This window comes from Nicotiana sylvestris, chromosome 10 (genome assembly GCF_000393655.2).
Source record: "Nicotiana sylvestris chromosome 10, ASM39365v2, whole genome shotgun sequence".
NCBI lineage: Eukaryota > Viridiplantae > Streptophyta > Magnoliopsida > Solanales > Solanaceae > Nicotiana > Nicotiana sylvestris.
This window is the reverse complement of record NC_091066.1, coordinates 31,271,789-31,289,481: the sequence shown is the minus strand read 5'-3', so window position 1 is coordinate 31,289,481 and position 17,693 is coordinate 31,271,789. Positions and strand designations below refer to the sequence as shown.

Genomic DNA, 17,693 nt, shown 5'->3' with positions numbered 1-17,693 from the left:
AATAGTTCTGCTTACTCCTTCCTAAGCAAGATTGTCACCAGCATCCATTCTAGTAAGGAAGGCTCTTTCAAATGGATCTGGAAGTTGCAAGCTCCCAACAAAATCAAGAATTTCATTTGGCTACTCGCCCATAAGAGACTCCCAACTAGGAGTTTCCTCCATAGAATTGGGATCAACTGTGACCCCCAATGTCCTTATTGTGACAATGGCCAGGAAACTATTGACCATATCTTCTTTGAGTGTCCTAATGTTGTCCACTTCTGGAATGAAATACTGTCAAAATCTTCAAGAGACCGTTCACAACATGCTCCAGTATTCAATGGCCATCAGTGGCCATCAACATGGTACTCAATTAGAAATGTCCCTTTCAACAGCTATATCCTATAGGACAATCTCATTCCCTTCTGCTTCTGGCACATCTGGTTAACTAGAAACAGTAACTTATTCAATAATAAGAAGGAACACATCAACACCAAAAACACAATCTCCAAAGCTACTGAATACCTGCTTACAAAAAATGGCTCTACAAAAATAACGCATCAAATTGTATTAAAATGGGAGCCCCCAAGTAGAGGTTTGTACAAGCTAAACACAAATGGAGCAGCAAGGGAGAACCTAGGAATAGGAGGATTAGGAGGAGTATTTAGGAACCACAATGGCGACTGGATATTGGGGTAATATCCCTCACACAACAAACACTAGGGCAGAATTACAGGCACTCCTAAGGGGACTGCAACTAGCGGAGCAAAATAACTTGACACCTCTGGAAATAAACATTGATTCCTCTAAAACCATCAATATGCTATCGAAAGGAAGCCTTATTTATGATCCTTTAATTTGTGAATGCAGGTCACTAATTCAAAGGATGGACAGCATGGTAATGAAGCACATCTATCGGAAGCAGAACAGAGTAGCTGATGCATTGGCCAAGGAGGCAGCAAAAGAAGTCTTTTTGAACAAGTCTAGGATGTTATCAATTCCTCCGATGTTTGTCAATGATATATTTTGGACAGGCATCCAAGAAACCGAATTGGTTAGATCTTTTGTGGGTTGTAATATAGACACAATCGTGCATAACATTACTACTATGGGGGTACTACAATACCCTAGCAATGACTCTTGATGTACTTTCTTTTGTTATCTAGCAATATATAATATAATATCCCTTTTAACAAAAAAAAAAAGATTATAATCGGAAAGAAACTACCAAAAAAAGGGGACCAAAGATTAGACAAGAAAAGAGAGGACGATACTCTTTAAAGAAAAAAGAGGTAAACCGCATTCTAGTATTTGATTTTATGCTCTTCCACACTGTAAAGTAAAAGAACAAAGTGACAAAAGTAGCAGATTGGCGATCCCGAGGTGATCTTGCACTGAAGAATATAAGATGTAAGAAAAGGCCAAGTCACAGTGATTATCTGAAACCTTTAATTAACTCTCTACCAAAGCTAAAGCAACCTTATATCCTAGACTCGTTCAATAAGAACGTTCTAAGAATATAGATTTTGTGGATCCAAATGCAGGTGGAAGCTGCATATACAGTGGGTATTATCACTGTCATCTCACACTTGAATTATACTACGTGCATACGTCAGTTTATATATATATATGCGCGTATTAAGAGATACACACGCAACCTTCAATGATTTGTACCTGGTTTCACACTCAGGGAGGGGTCGTTTGATCTAAAAACAAATTATCCTAAAATTAATTATCCCAAAAGTAATTGTTATTTCATCCTCCTATAGGAATAAAAATAACACTACAATCCCGGAATTAGTTATCCCACAATTTTATCCAAACCAAACATGAGATAAATTTATTTCAAATTTAATCCTGAAATTATCCCCCGTACCAAACAAGTGATTTGGCTTCAATAAAGATCAGTTAGTCATACAATAAATCAACCCTTTCACATCCTGTTTTTCCCTTTTCCTTTCTCTTTTCCATTTCTCATTGTTGCTAACTGATTCTCAGGAATCAGAGTTTCAGATGACCACAGAGAAGGAATTCATTTAAAATTTCTCTTCATTTTGCATTCTAAATAAGAACTCAAGAATTTGAATTTGATTAAGGACTGAATTTGCGTGTGCATTTAATAGCAGCCTGTGTAATAGTTAACTAGCCCTCTTCCACCAGTGCCACGGCATTGGACCAGCACCCCCAAATGAAAGAAACCCCACAAAGGGGGAGGGGGGGGGTAGAGAACGTTGACCGTGAATACAGTAAGCAGAGGAAAATATTAACATTGAAGGCATTGATTTAGAAATTACTATGTGCTTTTCATTCCACAAGAAAATGAAAATCCTATAGCTAAAGTCATCCCACATAAGATAGGGCCAAAATAACTGACATTCATTCATTCAGAAGTTTCCTGTCCAATTCATATGACCCAATTGAGGTTGCTGGTATGCACCCACTTGAGCTCCAGGAGCTGCTGCAGCCATACCAACATTACCAGCCATGGCACTGCCCAAATGATGAGGATTAGCCATTGCAGTAGGCTGAGGAGGATGGTACAAGCCCGGATACTGCATATGGGATGACTGTACAGCAGCTGCTGCATTGAAAGAAGCATGTCCACTGTGAGACGGAAGATATGTAGCATGAGGGGTTTGCCCCGACATGCTGTAGTATGATCCTGACTGCAAAGTAGAAATATCCCTTGGATTCATCCACATTTCAGACGTCTCTGCCTGTCAATCAAATGTTCAAAGACCATATCAATACAATACTCCCTCCAGTCCACAATAAGTGACCAATTTATTTTTAGCACGCCCATTAAGAAAATACTAAATTCTATACAAAAATACCTAGTATGACTAAACTACCCTTAGTTAAATATTGAATGTGAGGAGTAAGAAAACTTTTTAGGGATATAAGGGTAATTTTGTAAAAACAAATTGAATTTTTTCTTAATTATATAAATGGACACTTATTTTGGACCAAAAATAAAAAGCAAATTGGCCACTTATTGTGGACCGGAGGGAGTATCAAATAAGCAGCCGTCTTAGAAAAATGTTTGTGAAAAATCAGAACTTTGAAACAAAATTAATCTATGGGTCTAACAGCAACAAGTCATGCTCTACAGACTTCACACAACAATCTTCTCCAATATGAAAGAAGGAAAATGTCCTGGTTCTACATTCTCCAACCTCTGAGTTAGCAGAAGACCAAATGAATTAATCGTTTGTTTTTAACCTTTGGTGCACTGCCTTAGCTGTAAACGCTTAGCCACTTAAATGAAGCCAACCCATAATTTAGAACCCAGGGAACTTTGACGGCTTAGACGATGTATGGCGACCTAGGACAACCTAGGCTCAATTAATAGATTCTTGTCCATGTGGCCTCTATCGGTTTCTCTTCCATTCTTCCAAAGCACCAGAAACAACATCTGTTCTGTATTTTCCAGTGTCCACCGTCCAGCACACTCTCTCCCTTCCCCACTCCCTCACTCTCTCTTAGACTTAATTAATAGATTCTTGTCCATGTGGGCTCAATTAATAGATTCTTGTCCATGTGGGCTCTATCGGTTGCTCTTCCATTCTTCCAAAGCACCAGAAACATCTGTTCTGTATTTTCCAGTGTCCACCGTCCAGCACACTCTCTCCCTTCCCCACTCCCTCACTCTCTCCTAGACTTAGGGTTATTTGTGTATAAAATGTGAGATAGTCTTCCCTAAGAACTAGAAATTAGAGACAAGATTACAAAGTACAAAATAGTAGTGCAATTAAGAGATTGCAGACATTTGAAGGTTGGTCTCAGGATGGAAAAGAAGTCAGCGGGATCACAATAAAATACTTGCTGGCAGGAAAAGAAAACTAATCAATAATGTATATGGCGTTTACACCTCTATGATGGCACTGATTTTTTTTCCTTAAGGCAAGTAACCAGAGTATGGATTGGGTATTGTTGTGATTCATAAATATCAGACAATACGTTAAAAAACTGCCATTGAATCATAAAAGAGAGAAGAAAAATTGGATATTCACCTGGGGATTAGGAACGTAATGATTACCATCCTTGTACTTCATCCGAGATGAATCTTCAAGACCTGTTGCACTGCCAATTACACCAGGAGTGTTGATAGCATATCCAGTTGGACTAGTAAAATTCCCAAACCCTGATGCGCTGCCTGTGGGGACAGGCTTGAACTGCTGGATTCCATACTTGAGCCCGTTTGCACTAAGATGGGAGCCACCTCCAGGCATCAGCAAGTAGTTGCTGCCATTCGGCGGGTGGGGGTAGGCAGGGTTACTGGAATAGCCAGGCATAGCCATTGGAGGAACATAGACAGGGGAGAAAACATGGCGATATGGCATAAGATTAGCAAAATGGGAGACATGAACTTGGGGATACATCTGGGCAATGGGTTGGTGCTGTTGTACTTGCTGCACCATTGGAATTGTCGATGCAGGCATGCTATTTGCAGCATGTGAACTGAGGGCCTGTAATTCAGAAAACATTAGAAGTTGTAATATCACAGAACAATATCAACCTAGTGTACAATTCAATTTATGAACTCAGATAAAACCCAGCAGGGTGATGATAATATGATGGGATATGTCTCTATGCTGACATGAAGTCAGGACAACAATTTGGTTCCTCGAAAGAAGAGAGGCATGCATATTGATTGCTAAAAAGTTTGAAAATTCGCTTTACCTCCTGGGCACCCTGGCCATGAAGAGCTTCATCTACTGCTGGTCTAAAATATGGTATATCATACCCAGTTTGGGGATCATAAGTCTGCTTGCATCCCATCAAAAAGCGCAAAAGAATAAGAGGAAAATGATCAAAGATTTAAAAGAGAACATTAGAAACACTGCCACAACCAAATCACATAGAACATTAACCAAAGAGAACGAAACTCACTGAGAAACTTGATAAGTTAGAAGCATCTTGCTGCTGTTGCGACTCCGGGGGGGTATAAGAGGCTCTGTTATCTTGAACCAATCCAACATCTGTATAATTTCCCAAATCCTCGGGGCTTGAAGACTCTCTATTATCTGCCAGCTTTTGATCTAAAATTACACCAGATCCAGGAGAAGTCAGGCCTGGATTCTGAACCCGATCATCAGCCAAATCTAATTGCTTGCTCCCAACAGGTTCATCAGTGGAAGGCTCAGAAACCAAAACTGACAGTCTATCACAAAATTAAATCATTTCCAGAATCAGTCAGGCATTCAAAATTCAACAAGGGGGAAAATAGAAAGAGTCTGTTGTAGTCTCCAATTGAATGACAAAATAATTTAAAAGAGAAGCATCAAATAATTATGGGCAATTCTACTAAAGTCTTAACAATCTTTGTTTGCTTTTCCTCTTAGCCCCTACAAAGTGGCCAACAAGGCAACAATATATCCCATGGTTGAGGTAAGGCATACGGGGAAATGAAACAACGGGGAAGGAAACAAACATCTTATATAGATACAAGGAGAATTAACAGAGGAGCCAGCTAGAATAGAAGAGGAAATTATTGATACTATCAGAAGTTGTACAAAGAAACTACTCAATGGAGACCTGCATGCTACTATGACAATTGCCCTATTTTAACTGAGGATAAGGAAGCTCTACGGGGTAACTTTGAGGAGAATGAAGTGCTTAGGTGCTTGAAGCTATGTGCAATAGATAAAGCCCCTGGCCCAAATGGTTTTACTATGGGGTTCTTCATCAAATGCCGGGAGATAGTGAAATATGACATCATGAAAGCTTTTCAAAACTTTTATGACAAAGAAGTTTTTGAAAGAAGCTTCAATGAAACATTTATTGTTCTCATTCCAAAGAAGAAAGGTGCTAAGGAACTAAGGGATTTCAGGCCTATCAGCTTGATAGGTAGCATTTACAAATTGTTTTCCAAAGTTTTGACAGAGAGACTAAAAAGGGTAATTTCACAATTGGTGGACTGTCAACAAATGGCTTTTATTAAAGGTAGACAGATCATGGATGCTGTAATGGTAGCCAATGAAGCAGTTGAAACAAAAGAAACCTGGTATCTTGTGCAAACTTGATATTGAAAAGGCTTATGACCATGTCAATTGGAATTTCCTCCTGAGCATGCTAGGAAGAATGGGTTTTGACCAGAAATGGATAAATTGGATTAAATTCTGCATGTCAACAGCCAGATTTTCAGTTCTTATAAATTGGCTCCCCAACAAGTTTTTTCAAAGCAGAAAGGGGACTAAGGCAAGGTGATCCTTTATCACCTTTTCTGTTTGTGATTGCTATGGAAAGTCTTAACAATATGATTGAAACAGCCAATCAGTATGGGTGGATAAAAGGTTTTGAAGTAGCTAGAAGGGGCAATAATAGTTTAGAAGTGACTCATTTACAATATGCTGATGATACCCTCATATTCTGTGATGCTGAAGAAGATCAACTGAAACACCTCAGGGTGATTCTGGTTCTTTTTGAAGGAATATCTGGTTTGCATATCAATTGGAGGAAGAGTTTTCTTTACCCTATCAATGAAGTCACAAACATGGATATGTTAGCTGTTGTTTCTGGGTGGTGAAGTAGGGGCTTTACCAACAATTTATCTTGGAATGCCTTTGGGAGCTAAATCTAAGTCAATTGGGATTTGGAACAATGTTATAGAGAAGTGTGAAAAGAAACCGGCCAGGTGGAAAAACCCAGCATCTTTCTCTAGGTGGCAGAGTGACTCTTATCAACTCAGTTCTTGATGCACTTCCAACATATATGATGTCCATGTTCCCCATTCCACCAGGGGTCATCAATAGGTTAGATAGCATCAGGAGGAATTTTTTATGGAATGGGAACAAAGAAAGGAAGGGCTACCACCTCGTGAAATGGAAAGCACTCACTTTTGGCAAGAACCTTGGAGGGCTAGGGATCAAGAACTTGAAGATTCAGAGTAATAGCCCGTTTGGCCAAGCTGCAAAAATCAGCTTATTTTGAGAAGTGCTTTTTTTCAAAAGTGCTTTTCTCAAAAGTACTTTTGGTGATAAGCATTTTGTGTTTGGCTAATTAGTTTGAAAAGCATTTATGAGCAGCAATTAGTGTTTGGCCAAGCTTTTAAAAAACTGCTTCTAAGTGTATTTTTCTCAAAGTGCTTCTCAAAAAAGTGCTTTCGGAGAGAAACTACTTTTTTCTGCTTCTCCAAAACTGCTTTGCTTCTCCTCAAAAGCACTTTTTTTTCCTTCCAGAAGCTTGGCCAAACACCTCAATTTTTGGCCAAAAGTACTTTTGGCCAAAAATAAGCTTGGCCAAACAGGCTATAAAGCTCTTAGAATGAAATGGTTGTGGAGGCTCAACAAGGAGAATCAACTCCTTTGGAGAAACATTATTAAAGCAAAATATGGACAGGTAGACAAATGGATGACTAAGGAGGTCACTACACCATATGAGGTTATAGTCTATGGAGATCCATTAGAACATTGTGGAGTGAGTTGATGGATGATTCCAAGATCAAAGTATTTGATGGGAATAAGACTAGCTTTTGGAAGGACAATTGGCATGAAGTTGGCAGATTGGATGTAGCTTTTCCAGAAATCTTCAATTTAGCTCTATACCAGCAAAGGACTATAGCAGAGATGTGGACACCTCAAGGATGGAACATCATTTTTAGAAGACATATCAACGATTGGGAAGCACAGAGAGTGGTTGAATTCTTCTGTGCACTAGATCAGTTTAGTGGATTACAAGCAGGTGCAGATGTACTATGGTGGCAAGGCAGCAGTAAGGGTTTATTCAAAGTTAATGCAGCTTACAAGAGGATGAACTACTCCAACCAGCAGATAGCCAATTGGCCTTGGAAACACATCTGGAAAACAAAAATTCCTCACAAAGTTGCTTGCTTTGTGTGGCTACTGGCTAAGGAAGCAATCCTTACACAAGATAATTTGATGAAAAGAGGTTTCATTTTATGTTCTAGATGCTTTTTGTGTGGGGAAACAGCAGAGACAGTTAACCATCTTGCAAAGGACTACAGGCAAAGGACAGGACCAGATGGAGAATTATACCTGCTTGCATTTAGTGGACAATTTGGAAAGAGAGAAACTCCAAATGTTTTGAGAATGTGGAGAATGGAGTGCAGAAGATCAAGTTAAACGTTATTTTGCTGTTGTATTTTTGGTGTAATCAGATCTACACAAACGATACTAACACCATTATTGATGTTTTAGATTCCATATAGAGAGTGTCAGTGATAGTTAGAGTCTCTTGTATATATGGTTTCAGTACTACCTAAGTATTGTTTTGCTACATATGAAATATAGAAAAGTTACCAGTTTCAAAAAAACAAACATCTTATATAGCACCCAAGGGTGTGGCCTAGCGGTTAATGAAGTGGGTGAAAACCTTAGAGACCAAAGTTCAAATCCCACCAGATCCACACAAACAAAAAAAAAGAATAGATCATTTCTTTCCATCTGCCTAAGCCTCGATGGCAGAGTTAGCCAGTACCTATGATGGTAGGAGATAGCAGATACACGGTTGAATAGTCGAGACGCGTGCAAGTTAGCCCGGACACATTATAAAGAAATGTCATCTATTAGAAACGAGACTGAAAGGGAGTAAAAAAAGAGAATAACAATAAGAAATTTGCGAAGTTCACCAACATACAAACAACACACTGACTTCATTTTATTTTCTCACTACAACCTAATGATCCCCCTAGAATCCATCACCAACAACAGATCTGATCTTTTCCACCATGAAAGAATTGCAGTATCTTTTTCCATTACCTACCTGACTTGGCACTTACATACTGGCAACCCAACCTAGAACCTAACTTATATAACTGGTAGTCATTTTTTTGATAAGGCTATATAAATAGTAGTCTTGGAGGTATCAAATAAGCTGGTGCCTTGCTACATAACCTATCTACAATTCAATATTATATTCAAAACACCAATATCTTACATGTTGCCTTGAAATGCTCGCACTTGAAATGAGCAAGTTCTCCATTCTAAACTTGCTTCCGTGACATCATGAATTTTATGCAGAAGGAGATGGTTATTTTTTTAAAAGGTAATGACATCTTGAATTTTACGCAGAAGGAGCCAACTTCCTGTATTCTTTTCTCCCAACACCTTTGAGGTTATGGAATTGAATATGCATGTATGACTGTTTAATACTGCCTATACTGTCAGAAGGGATTACACTGGAATATCTAGGCTGTTAATTGCATGCTAACTAAAATGATAGCCTTCTCCATTCCTTTTTATAGGGATAAATGATTACCTTATCCATTCCTTCAAACCGATGAATTTGATATTTTGATTTTTCATTTGGGGGTGGGGTTATCCACTGATTACTCTGACATTTACGGCGCTGAATATGCATGTACAACTGCTTAATCATGTCTAATTGTCTCAAGAGGTTCCATGAATATTTAGCCTGTTAAAATGGTCCTAACTGAAGTAAAAGCCCTCTTTCATTCCTTACATATGGTTTGATAGCTGGGAGGCAAGGGATACTGCAGGTGTTGAAAACCCCCATGTTCAGAGTTTTCAGGAATAAGCAAATTACCAGGATAGATTAGTAAGACTTATACATCACTAACCTTGATGACTCGGTCTGTGATTCTTCATCCAAATCCTTGGCAGGTTTCAATTCAGCTCCAAAGCTGCCAAAAGTCAGCCGACACCGGTCAGTCTCAGAAACGCGAATATGCTCAGCTATGATCACGTTGTCTGAGATGTTTAGCCTTGACATTTTATCTTGCAACTGAGATCCTTCTTTTTCCAAGTCTTCTGACGTATTGGTTAAAGCTTGAGAAGGTTTTCCAATGACCCCTGGATTATTGACGCTTGATTTCTGGTTTAACTTGGGCTTCCACTGAACAGCTATACAAAGACAACCAGAATGTAGTAAGGTTAATCTAGAAAATGAGAGCACAAGCAAAATGAGCCAAGCAGAGCACAATTTAGAAACCATTTTACACACTAAATTACATGATAACATTCAGGGAACTCCCCCCAAAACCCCCTTTCTTCTACTGGTTACTTCTTCCCTTTCTACAAACATAAGTTGGAATTGAAAGACAGTTTCTTTATAAGGATGTCACCAACAAATTGAAAATATAGCAGCAATCACTCGAACAAAAACAAAGGGAAAGATACATAGTATTAAACTGAAGCGCCTACTTTTCTGATGACCCACAGATTGATGTTGTCTATTAATATGTTGATTTCCCGAGAAAGATCTGCTCACTGGAAAGCTGGATTTAGGAGAATCAGATACAGCACTCTGGTCGCTTCTAGAATGAGAACTTAAAGGTCTGAGTGATCCTTTAGAGTTACCACCATCCTGTCGGGCCTGCTCCATGTGTAAGTTCGAAATTGACCTGCTTTGCGAAGATGAAGGCTTGGCAAAAGTTTCAGCAGACTGACGACGAGCACCCACCACCCCAACCTCACGCTTAATAGCTCCAACTTTTGCAGCCGGTCTGGAATCAAGAGATGGTACATGAACGGGATCTGAAAAGGACGAATAAACTCCAATGACAGAATTGCTTGATGATGTCATAGAATGTGGCCGAGAACCATTTTGCTTCACTCCTCTCATCTGTGAAGCAGAGTGTGAGACTGATGCCTGAATTTCTCCAGTCAAACCTTGACCATTAGTGCCACTTAATTTAGCATCATTGGAGTGTGTATATTGAGAATTCCTACTTGGAGCTTGAGATGAATGACTCCCAGTAGATAATTTTTTGTCAGAGGTCCCTTTTGAACTGCTGTAAAGTCCAACAAGAAAAAAATACACACTACTAGTTAAAAGTTGTGAGTTACTCAAAAGAGGGGGGAAACCCGTACCAAAACAACAAAGGGCATCAAATAAAAACAAGCTAGATTCCCAGACTCGCATCTTATACAATAATGTACAACCAAATGCAGTAAAAATGGATCACAAGAAGACAAAAGGGAATGCATTGGCATTCTCGAATCAAACAACTTCAATTAGGAGGTTTGCCCTTTAAAGATAGGTAGCAAAGTAAAGCTCAAAGGTAAATAAACAAAAGATGATTATGATAACAGCGCGGTACAGTAACAGTTAAAGGTACTATAAGATATGTGAATAATGAATAGCCAAAGAAGTAGGAATCAAGTTCATCTTGGTTGAAAATCAACAAAAATATGCAGTTATACCATAGGTGTCTAGATTCATCCAATTCAGGTAGGAGAACAGGATAATACCAGAGAATACAATGTTTTCAAAAGCATAAAGCGTGACAAGGGCCTGATGTATAAGGGATGAGCGAGAAATGAAATGCATGCGTCTTTGAAGCAAAGCACATATTGTAGAAGGATAAAATACCAAAAATAGAATTAAGCAAATACATAGATAGGAAATCATTACAAATGCGGTAACAATAGTGAAAACCCACATTTCAACTAGTATATGTTACCTGTTCGACTATTATTTCAAAAGATATTAATCCCAAACATCATTTTTTATTAACATTCATGTAAGTTATAGGAACTCATCTAATATGAAATGAAAAGAGTATATTTTCAAGATAGACCCAAATGAAAAACAATACCTAATCGGGAGAGGAGTATTGATTTTCGTTAAATTTAAAATGCACCTCTCTACGGAAGATTGAATTAGGGAGAACTGACACACACACGTTAAACATACATGAGCATAATTGGCAGGTATACATCGCCACATTAGCCCCCACAGCCGTTCCTCAAAAATTGAAGATAAAAATAAAAGGCAAGGGGGGAAAGGGGAGAGTAAATCCCTATTTTACTATAAGAGTTCAATCACCACTTGACTCAAACATCAAAATATTCGTCATGCACATTGTAGGAAACTTATCTCAACTTCCACAGTAAACATATTGAGTATTCAATCAATTCAAGGTCCACACTTTAATTAAACAGCTCATTTATAACTTGGAAATTGAACATTTGACCAACACATCATGTAGTAACAAATGTACCTCATTTAAATTTACTTTGACCAGCCAGCCTCTCTAAGTATAGAAAGTATTAGAAACAAGACAGCACAATGTACCTTTGTGCAGAAGTATTTGAAACAACTGGTTCGGCGGATGTAGAAGTCTGGACAGGCTTTATCCCGCTATTACCATTTTGGCTAACTCTATTATCTCGCACAACCCGGAATTCTCGGGTAAGTCCTGCATCTAGAGACAATTGGCCATCAATTCTTAACTTAACTCACGGATCAAAGCCAAAAAAACGAAGAAGTATTTTGCAGAATCACCAGAAAATTACTGAAGAAAAGGAGAAATTATCAATAGCGCTGTAGCAAAAAGACTCACTTGAGGCAAGAAATGTAGCTGAAGAAGTGAAAGATTAATTGTTAAGAAATGTTATGGATAATATTATTAAATAAAAAGAAACAGTAGCGTGATGGGAAAATATGTATGATCAAGAAAAACTTAAAAATTCATCATAAAAGCCAGTCACATAAATTTGATTAAGAACTACAAAACTACATTGTTGTGTCTGCACTCTGCACTTTGTTGACACAGTTTTTACTTCTAATTTGTTTTCGATTAAAAGTAGTTAATTTTATGGAAAGAACCGAGAATGGTTTTACCTCGTATATATTTCAACTAATAAATTATCAGAATTGTTTTTTTTATTTTTCATAAGGTATTGGGTTGTATGATAGGAGGCACTTCGTACCAGTATAGGATTTTGCCTTAGAGGGTGTTTAGATTGGCTTATAAAAGTAGCTTTTAAGCTATAAGCCATAAGTTGGTAATACTAACTTTTGGCTTTTGGCTTATTTTTGTACTTTTTATGCCTAAAAGTAAGTACTTTAAAGCACTTTTTATCATTGTCAAACACCACACAAATTAAAAAAGTGCTTAAAACCAATAAGCACTTAAAATAAGTCAATCCAAACACCCTCTTAGACTGCTAGCGGTTAATATTGTGTTCTCACTACTCTTCCGTTTTTCATAGTGTCGGGCCTTATTTACTGGTTATTGTTTTGCTTTTCATTTATTTTCTAGTTCTATGATGTTATTATTTCTATGGTTTCGGTTGATGATACCGATATATTGTCTTTTCTCGTCTTCTTGAGCTGAGGGTCTATCGGAAACAGCCTCTCTACTCCTTCGGAGTAAGGGTAAGGTCTGCGTACATACTACCTTCCCCAAACCCTACTTGTGGGATCTCACTGGGTCGTCGTCGTTGTTGTTGTCATAAGGTATGTATAATTAAAAAAGAGATCAATACCAAGAAGGAATTGAGGGTCCAAAAAAAGTAGACAAATAAACTGGATCTTCCTTCACTACGTCTCTAGCCCATCTAAGAAATCTCAGCATTGCTTCTATATCATTTACACCAATACCCATTTCCCCCAAAACTTTAAATTGTATAGTAATCTGTACTTTACAATTGAAATGTTTTCTATTTTCCAATTATCAGGTTTCTATCTCTTTTTTGAAATGGAATTCATATTTTTATTTTTGTCCATACAACTCATTGTATTTACAGTTTTTTCTCTTTGCATTATACTCATAGGAAACAACCTCTCTACTCCTCGGGGTAGGGGTAAGGTCTGCGTACACACTACCCTCCCCAGACCCCACTAGTGGGATTTTACTGGGTCGTTGTTGTTGTTGTCTCTTTGCATTATACATGCACACAGGCGTGCACACACACGCGCACAACGTTTCTTCATTTTCTTTACTGAAATGCGTGCTTCAATTCAGTTCTGCGCTTAAGCACCACTGGCCTCACTTTTCTGCACTTAAAACTTCTGATATCACTGACTGGTATTTTAAGAAGAGCATGATATTCAGCAAAAATTAAGAAAACTGCGAAATTGACATGAAATACAGGGTAAGCAGGAGAGTTGAATATATCAGTGTCAGCTCACTGATCAGAGCAGCTAGGGACTGGGTTTTGTAAGGATACTGATGCACCCTTTTCTTTATCGGAGCAATTCATGATTACTAGTTTTATTTACTAATCAAAAAGAGTTGAATTTAACCATTTTGTTAACATAAGAAACATATGAAGAGAATGTATAGAATACACACGTCAGAGACAAGAAGTATTAGACTGACATCATTACCCATTTGTTAACAAGAGAGAACAGACACATAAGAAACATATGAAGAGAAAGTACAGTATACACACGTCAGAAATAAGAAGTATTTGAGTGACATCAATACCCATCTGACATAATCTAGGCGACAATGCAACAATACCCAATATAAGCTGACTACTCTAAACAGCTACCCACATGTATTTATATAATTTCTCCACTTTCCAGCTACTTGAGGAGAGAAAATGAGAAAAATTTGCAATCAGTGGAAATTGTTATAAGTTTTTGGTACATAGATAGAATGAAAAATACTAAGAAAATATATAAATCAGCCAGCCATTACATATTGCCACTATAAGCACTAACAAATAGGATTGCAAAGACCACCCCCATATATATGTTATGCGTACTTACACCTGATGACCTATCTGTTCTCAATAGAAACATGGTTGTCCACACAAAGCGAGCATGCACAAGAAGAGCTTTCTTCTTACAACTGATGCACTTCAAATGCTTTCATCCACGAATAGACACCAATAAAATGACATTTATACAAATATAGAATCTTTTGGATGCTTTCAAACACTGCAAAAGGCTCGCAGACCTCCCACTACCAGCACCTCGCCAGGAGATTGCTAGGACCATAAGGTACCACAAAGCATAAGAAAAAGAAATCTGGCATAAGATCAAATTACCAGGTAAAGCAGTTTGACTGTAGCTCCCTCTTCGGATGTTACGATTGACATGTGTGTTGACCCTCATTTCCTGAGTACCATGCTCTGAATAACTTCCATTTTCTGGAGCTGTAGAACTTCTATACCCATGGTTCTGAAGCAAGACGGAGAAAAGTTTCAGTTTTAATAAGAACAAAAACTAGAGTAAAATTACTAAAATAATTTAGTCAACAACTGTACATAAATTAGACGGCATAATCACTCCTAGAAAACAACTTAAACAAGAGAAAGAAACATGTAAATTCCTTTGAGTTTTGCATAGAAGTGGCTGATCTACCCCAAAAAAAATCAAATGTCTGTCTGACTGCAATGGACATCAGGAATAATCTGCCAAGCTCATCACATAAGAACTAGAAGCACAGAACAGTCTTAAATTATTTACCTCTTTCTTTCTGTCTCTTCTTCGCTTCACCTCGTGAAATGGATCTGAATGCAAAAAACTGAAGCATTAGGTACACTTCACACCAGAGAATGAAGGGAAAGATGATGGATTTTTACTTGCGAATAGAGATTGTTCCAAATTGGAGGATACTGCAAAAGCTAAAACTAGCACCAAAATGCAGCAGTCTCAATAATATCCACCAGAATATCAAAACCGAAAAACTAATATTAATAAATCTAATGGAGTAATAATAATCCATGGGCATATCATCTTTCTAATGTTCTAGGAAGAAGTGTTAACTATGGATTAACTTTTACATATGTAAAGTCCAAGGAAAAAATTTAACCATCTTATTGAAAAAGTTAACTATAATAACTGCATATAGCATGCGCGGATTGGTGCTAGAATTGTTATAACTAACATCACATCTACTTGTATGCATGTTCAATTACATCAGCCCATGATTTATAAAACTTACTTGCAGAAACCTGACATCAACAGCACAAAAGTATAGTAATTAGCAAAATGGTGGGAGCACACTTGTTACAGAACCTCCCCGAATATAATACCAATAATACAAAGCTTCCATTTCCCACTGTCCAAGACTTCCAAAAGAAGTCAGTGGCAGATGAACCACATTGACAGTGGGTGCAGGCTCTAACTACAGAAACATATACTCCCTCCGTTTCAATTCAGATGACACACTTTCCTTATTAGTCCATTCCAAAATGAATGACACATATCTATAATTGGAAATAATTCAACTTTAAACTTTTTATTTTACCCTTGATGAGAAGCTTTTATAACCACATAAATGTCATGGCCCCATAAAGCTTTTACTCCTTACGTTTTTAAGACCACAAGTTTCAAAAGTCTCCCTCTTTTCTCTTAAACTCCATGCCTAGTCAAACTACCTCATCTAAATTGAAACAAAGGGAGTAGTTGAAAATATTTCCTTGTATTTGCACTAAATACCTAGTCCCTACTCCCTATCCAATATCATAAAGAATTTTTTTGTGAGAAATCCATTTGGGGCCATCCCTTAGGACCAACCACAGCCTTCGAAACTCTTAAGATAATGGGTCCACCCCTCTATGCTTATCCACTTAAATATCAGGCTTTAGTTCGCATAGCGCAAGGCTTGAACCTGTGACCTAAGCCACAAGCCCCTCAACTTCTACTTGAATTAAGCCCTGGCGCCATTATCACAAAGGATTATTCAGAATCCAAGAACAGCCTCTAACAAAATCCCTGCAGGGCAAAAACTAAACAGGCTACCAAATATTTTTCTTGCTTTTCTATGACAGCACCAGGCAAGCTTGCACTACTATTCCATCATGCTACCTGCTACCTCCCACCAGCATAGGTACCGGACCAGCATAGGCGGAGCAAGGATTCTAAAATTATGGGTTTGGGTCTGGGGAGGGTAGTGTGTACGCAGACCTTACCCCTATCCTGGGGTACAGAGGCTGTTTCCAAATAGAAACTCGGCATGCTTCCCTCCAAGAACCCAATCACTTACTAATGATTGGGTTCCAAAATTTAATATCTATACATATATAGTAAATTTCTTAACACAAAATACATTGTTTGAGCAAAAGCTACTGGGTTTGGCGTAGCTCGGCTTCTACCTCCGCCACTGTTCTCCACCAAGACTTAAACACATGGTACCTAGTATTTTTTCTCTTTTGTCCCGCTAGGATTTAAACCTGAGACCTCAAGGTTCTCCTCTCACTTCATTGACCACGAGACCACACCCTTGCGTTACCCAAATAGTTAGTCTTACTTGTAGCCCTTCTAATAACTTTGATACAACAAAATGCAGCATAAAATAAAATCATCCTCTATATCCATTCCTCTGTTTAAAAAGCATAAAAACAAGAAAAGCACAAATTGGGTTATAGAATAAAGACCTTGATTGAGCAATTTCTGAGCAGTCTCATTAGGGTCCATGTTGGTCTCTTTAAGAGCCACATATATATCAGCATCAGAATGATTTCCAACAACTTCCTTAATAGATTCTAGTATTTCTCTTACGCCCGCAGACAAAATATGAGTCCCACCATCTGCTTTTGAATTTGAACCCGATACCATCTCCGAAGAAGATTTCGCTATGTAGTATGTTAGAAAAATATATACGTGAATGAAATTAGCTGTTAAATGCAATTGATTAGATAATCGAACTCTTTATACTGTGATTGAAAATAACAGAGAAGTTTGTGTTAGGGAATGTTATTAGGGTTTTGCATTCGGTTAAAAGGGGAGAAGGAAAATACAGAGAACGGCTCATGGAGTGAAGAGGTGAGGGTTTTTAAAAGGTTTTTACTTTAGCCATTTCGATTAGGGGTTTTATTTTAGTGTTATAGCCAAATTATTGCCGCATCCTTCATTTCATTGTACCATGTGTACATCCGTATGAGCTCATTATAGGTTCTATTCTTTGTACAAATCTAAATGGAATCTAAATTTGTTGGATAATAGGTTTGAAATTTAATACTCAAAATAAAAATGTAATTTCATGTGATTTTAATATTATTATTTTGATATTGGTATTAATTGTGTGACTTTTTTTTGAGACATTTTTT

At 37.8% G+C, this 17,693-nt stretch overlaps 1 protein-coding gene across 3 annotated transcripts; it reads right to left on the bottom strand.

Annotated features, from left to right (window-relative positions):
* Nucleotides 1-2,242: 2,242 nt before the first annotated feature.
* Nucleotides 2,243-17,434, bottom strand: LOC104210585 (uncharacterized). 3 transcript variants are annotated; one of them, XM_009759514.2, is made up of 10 exons: nucleotides 17,022-17,434; nucleotides 15,109-15,152; nucleotides 14,688-14,820; nucleotides 11,980-12,109; nucleotides 10,104-10,693; nucleotides 9,521-9,803; nucleotides 4,873-5,143; nucleotides 4,663-4,746; nucleotides 3,993-4,448; nucleotides 2,243-2,696 (listed from the first exon to the last, which is right to left on the bottom strand). In XM_009759514.2, exons 1-10 carry the CDS (start codon nucleotides 17,200-17,202, stop codon nucleotides 2,364-2,366), a joined length of 2,505 nt encoding a protein of 834 aa, XP_009757816.1. In that variant the 5' UTR covers nucleotides 17,203-17,434; the 3' UTR covers nucleotides 2,243-2,363. The 3 variants fall into 3 exon arrangements, with proteins under 3 accessions (XP_009757816.1, XP_009757817.1, XP_009757818.1); XM_009759515.2 differs by having other exon boundaries at nucleotides 10,104-10,690; XM_009759516.2 differs by having other exon boundaries at nucleotides 11,980-12,103.
* Nucleotides 17,435-17,693: the final 259 nt, after the last annotated feature.

Coding starts and splice junctions, on each gene's coding strand:
- LOC104210585 (XM_009759514.2), bottom strand. CDS start 17,202: ATGGTATCGGGTTCAAATTCAAAAGCAGATGGTGGGACTCATATTTTG. Junction 15,153..17,021: donor TCAGAAATTGCTCAATCAAG/GTCTTTATTCTA, acceptor TTTTGCATTCAG/ATCCATTTCACGAGGTGAAG. Junction 2,697..3,992: donor ATTACGTTCCTAATCCCCAG/GTGAATATCCAA, acceptor TTTGATTGACAG/GCAGAGACGTCTGAAATGTG.